Source organism: Anneissia japonica, unplaced genomic scaffold (assembly GCF_011630105.1).
Source record: "Anneissia japonica isolate Jap-2015-1 unplaced genomic scaffold, ASM1163010v1 scaffold640_len1575945_cov177, whole genome shotgun sequence".
NCBI lineage: Eukaryota > Metazoa > Echinodermata > Crinoidea > Comatulida > Comatulidae > Anneissia > Anneissia japonica.
Window position 1 is genome coordinate 280081 of NW_022684376.1, and position 5042 is coordinate 285122.

At 34.2% G+C, this 5042-nt stretch overlaps 1 protein-coding gene across 1 annotated transcript in view; it reads left to right on the forward strand.

The window, feature by feature from the left end:
• Positions 1–3215: 3215 nt before the first annotated feature.
• The window catches only part of LOC117105261 (N-acyl-phosphatidylethanolamine-hydrolyzing phospholipase D-like), a 5598-nt gene continuing 3771 nt past the window's right edge, over positions 3216–5042 (forward strand). The window contains exons 1-2 of the mRNA XM_033246356.1: positions 3216–3357; positions 4380–4699. Of these exons, the coding sequence (XP_033102247.1) occupies positions 4487–4699 (213 nt within the window). The 5' untranslated portion in view covers positions 3216–3357; positions 4380–4486. The remainder of the gene's footprint in view (positions 3358–4379; positions 4700–5042) is intronic.

Below are 5042 nucleotides of genomic sequence, written 5' to 3' on the forward strand. Positions count from 1 at the left end.
AAAACATTACTTCCTCAGATCCATGGGAAAAATACGCACCCTTTGCAGAACCCACACGAAATCACATGTACAACTTTTTTACAGTTATCCTCACCGACTTGCAACGTTATGGTTATGTAATTGAAGATAATGTATTCTACCACTGCATTACAATTCTAGAAAATACCATTCATAATTATGATACAACTTTTACTTTGATAGAACTTGAAGAAATGGCAATAGCCTCCATGTGCCTTGCCCTCAAGTCTTCCGACAGATATCAAGCACGTCACATCATCCCATATGCTTGTGAATGCATTCAGGGTGGATACTTTAAATCAAAAGCAATTGCCAAAGCAGAGGCTAAAATACTGAAGATTCTCAATTTTAAGCTTAATACAGTAACCTGCTTAGATTTTATACATGTACAATGCGACGTAGCAATCTGTAAAACTGATATTATATGGGATAAAATGAGAATAGATTTAATAAGACGCAAGGCTATGAGAAACTTGGTCGATGACTACCAGCCGTTTAGATCAGTTATGCCCTCAACACTGGCATTTTGGATGTTGCACACCACTTGTGAGCAAATGGAGTTAAACTTTGACTCTGTCTTTCCTGATATTTGTGAATTCTAACACCTAGACCTAAACTTTTTGTTATGTAAGGAACAGGAGTTAACAGGTAATAAGTACACTTACATTAATTAAAATCGAAAGGAAAATAAGGACGGTAAGTAAACAATTAACTAATCAACATATTTGTAATAATCCTTATGCTGGCGTGAAAGCTTTCTATTTAATTTCAATAATGCTACAATACTCTCTTATAATAATTATTATTTTAGCGGCATATTTTTGTTGCATTCAGGTAAAGTATAAAGTCATTGATAAACACTCCCAAACAGAAGCTCCCTGTGTGACGTGTGTGTGTGTGTGTGATGAAACTTGCAGTTAATAATCAGGTGCATTGGTATTTTATACTCTGAGACCGGAACGTACGTAAGCTACTTTGACTAAGAGACGAAATAGCCAAATATTAGGTTTTTGTGAATTTATCGTAGTAATAGTTTAGATTTTAAATATCAACTATGACTTCATAAAATAAAAATTAAACTTTTCGTTAAATTGGATATGAATGATTAGGAATAGTAGGCCTATTCCTAGTTAACAAAAAATAAATAAATAAATAAATAGGCCTAAATAAAAAAATAGTAATAAATGAAAAACGAAAAAAAAAAAGGAATTTTCATAAACATAGATACACTGTGTCTAACATTTGTAGTTCTAACAAATAATATTTTGAAACTTAAAAAGTCCTTTCGGGGACAGTCGGTGGTCCTGGCTTAACACTATTTCCCGGTCATCGGCAGCTATTAGATAATAAAGTAATTTTTGATATAGTATATTAATGATAATCATCAATAATAGTAAATATGATAATTGTAATAATTTGTAAAACTTATTGTACAATTTAATATTGAGTACCATGCGCAACAAAATAAGATTATAAGTACGATTTTGCTAAAAAAAAAAGACTGATTATTTATAAGTATTATATACAATATAGGCTTGAATTAATTAATTATTTTAGAACTAATAAATAGTGATAACATATAATAATAAAAATTATATTATGATAATACATAATATAATATATAATAACTACAACGATAACATATAGTAATATAATAATAATAATAATAATAATAATAATAATAATAATAATAATAATAATAATATTATTATTATTAAGGCCATTAAGGCTGTAAAATAGGAAAACAAAATAATTCCAGTCTGAAGTCGGCGATGCTACCTCAACGTGGTAGACTGGTGTCAACATCATTTGGTAACCATGTTACCATCATGGTACCAATGATGGCTAACAGCATCACGCTTTAACAAAATTAGGTCATACTTCATCACCACCACCATCATCATCAATGCTGCAAGATCTTGGATGCGACCTGGATATGCATAAGGAAAATTAAAAAAAAAAAAATCTTGGTTCTAAAGAAAAAAAAAATTGCTTGCGATACCGGTACCCGATAATTAATTATGACATTTTACTACTTGTTTCGTTGTATCAGTTATTTTACTTTTAATACCATCATTTTTTAATGAATTTAGAAGAAGTGTGTGGTCAGTCAAGTCGATGCATTTAGAATTTCAATAAAACAGAATCGAATCAGATCATAGCCGTGTAGATTTTTATTCAATCATTTATATCGCGAAGGCATGTGACGATGAAGGGAATTTTTAAAGCACTACAGTAATTTATTTTATAAAACAATTTGAGAAATATAGTGTACCACAAGGGCACGTTATAGTGGCGTAACGACGAGTCACTGGGTCGAGAAAGTGGTTGAGAGGCGAACCCCATAGTACTGTAGTCAATTTTTAGGGTCCTCTTCACAATAGAATATTAAACAATAAACCAGAACTGTAGCCAGGTTCTTCAGTTTTCCAAATGAGGGTTCTCTGGGGTCCGGGGGCGAAGCCTCAATGAGGTCAGCAAAACCCCCGAAGCCAGAGGATTTTTGTGTTTTATGGGTATAAATAATGCTATAAAAGCAGCAGTTTTTTGAAAAAAAGTCTGCAACAAAAATTCAGTCTGGGTGGGTCTACTTTGTGAATTCTAGTATAACTTCATTATTTCAGAACACAGTATAAGTTCAGCCTTTTGTAGAACCCCGGGTGGAACGTTGGCTCGGGAATTGATATTGCGAGTCCACTTGGGACATTCGTGATTCTAGTTGACAAGGTGATTACATTGTTTTGATTTAGTTTTTGGGTGGAGTTAGAAGATTGCTATTTATTAGTAGGCGGTATAAGCTTGTCCCCCTTTGAACTTGGATCATTGGAAGTTTCATGCTTCTGTTTGACGGAGGAACAAGTTAGTAATTTGCTACTTGAAAAAAATAAAATAAACAATAATTAATCAACAATAATAACAGTAAGTAGGCCTACATTGGTTTACTTATGAAAAAGGAATAAGAAAAAATGGTTTGTAACTCAACGGTTGTCAAATAAAATTTGCATGAGCATTTTCGGAATCTAATGTAATAGGCCTAAGTTGTGAATTGATATTTAATTTTTGAATGATAGGCCCCTAATTTTTATAAATTGTTTTCTACCACATGTTTCTTTTTTTGTGTTTCCTGTCTTTGATTTTCACATTGACATTGCCTGCGTAAGCCTATAATGTATTCCCTGTATCTTGATTGGTCGACCTCTATTTTCTACTTCCGCTATGCGCGGTTTTGTTTACATTTTCAATTTTCAAGATGTTTCATCAGCAGCGAAAGCGATACATTACATGGATGACCATCATTGATGTATAGGGCCAACGTTACTAGGCCTAGGCAGTGCTTAGGTAAGTACAAAACAATACTACAGACAATAACAATAGGCTTTACGTCTTCTTTCATTTGAGTGTCAGTTTTCATGCGTAACGTCTCACCATCATCTGGGGTAGGCCTAGGCCTAGGTTGTTGTTTATGTGTTGGGTTGGTGGGTAGGCTAGCTAGACCTTAACAATTACCCTGCCTGCCTAGGTCTTGCATGTGCGGTGAGAGCAAGTGTAGCGTAGTGGAGTGAATTAATTATGGCAATTTGTCGAATAGCATTTTCAATAGTCAAAACTACACAAAAAGGGGTGTGGGGGGGGGGCGCTAAATGCCAATTGGGGGGCGCTAAATGCCAATTGAGTTATATGGTCCGAGGGGACCGGGATTCGCCCAGTGTTCGAGTGAGAACATTGAGTTGGCTCTGCGAGTACTGTTGTTAGGACTACATTTATTACTTATGCCCTCATATAATGTAAAATTATTTTCCTTTATTATATGCATTGCCCTATATAGATTTACAGACGGGTCTTCATAATTACTTTCACACAGACCCTGGTATATTCAAGCTTTATAAGCTGGTGTCCAGTTCATGCCCATCTGTTGTGTACTGTCCTGGATATTCCATGGATTACAGCCCATCGACTCATTCCCTTTTGTCCACATAATATGTAGCCTTTGGTTTATAAGATTGATGATAGTTTTCGACTTCATGATAGGCCTCAATTGTTTTGTAGGCCTGAAAATGTCTCACTTCTTTAGCAAGTAATCTTGCTTCCTCAGTAGAATTGGTCGAGATATTCAATCTTTATTAAGCAATGTTGCAAGCCAGATCAAAATTGTTGGTAGGCCGAGGGTTGAATACCGGGGCTAATAGAAGGCTGGCTTTGCTAGTACTGTACTAGGTAATACCTTGGTGTATACTAATAATACTAGGCCATCTTAAATATATAATTCCCAAAAAGTTCACACAAACTCCCCGCTATTCACATTAATTAGATCTACTTAAGCCATTAATCTTCATTTCTAATACAGTACATTTCTTTCACAGGAATTTTTGTATAATCCCTGTTAAATCATCCGGAGAATATTAAATCACAAGAATTTCCTTTTGAGTCCTTTCCTGAAACTTGGGGAATTCCCTAAACTGAAACAAAAATGGCCTTGAAAGAGCCTAAGATTGTTGAAGGGCCATGGAAGCATCGAATGGATTCACAAGTTACATCATCACGGAACAAAGGAACTCTATTTAATAATTATGATAATCCATGGAAAACATGGTCATTTCCAGGATTATTTGATTTGCTAAAATTGCAGCGTACGTTTATATTTGGGAACAACAGCATAATGAGGCCACCAGCTGATAAACCTGTAAGTGTTACTTTCTATTTAATAATCATAATCATATGTGAGGTCTCACCACGAAATGAGACGCATCGTTGGTGAAATAATATTGAGATATTCACCAAAACAGGCCAAAATCAACATTTTTACAAAATTTTGATTTTAATGTTTTTGAATAACTTGATACTTATATTTTATGATTGTATACTTTGTAAGTGAAATTTCTTGCCAAGACAGTGTTCTCTGCACATATTCTGTAATTCTAGTCATATTATTTGTACAGTACAGGTTAGTTTATCTTTGAGGCTGATTTTCTCAAAACGTGATTCTTATACACCTAAACTTTAAATGCTCACATCTCTGGATTTAC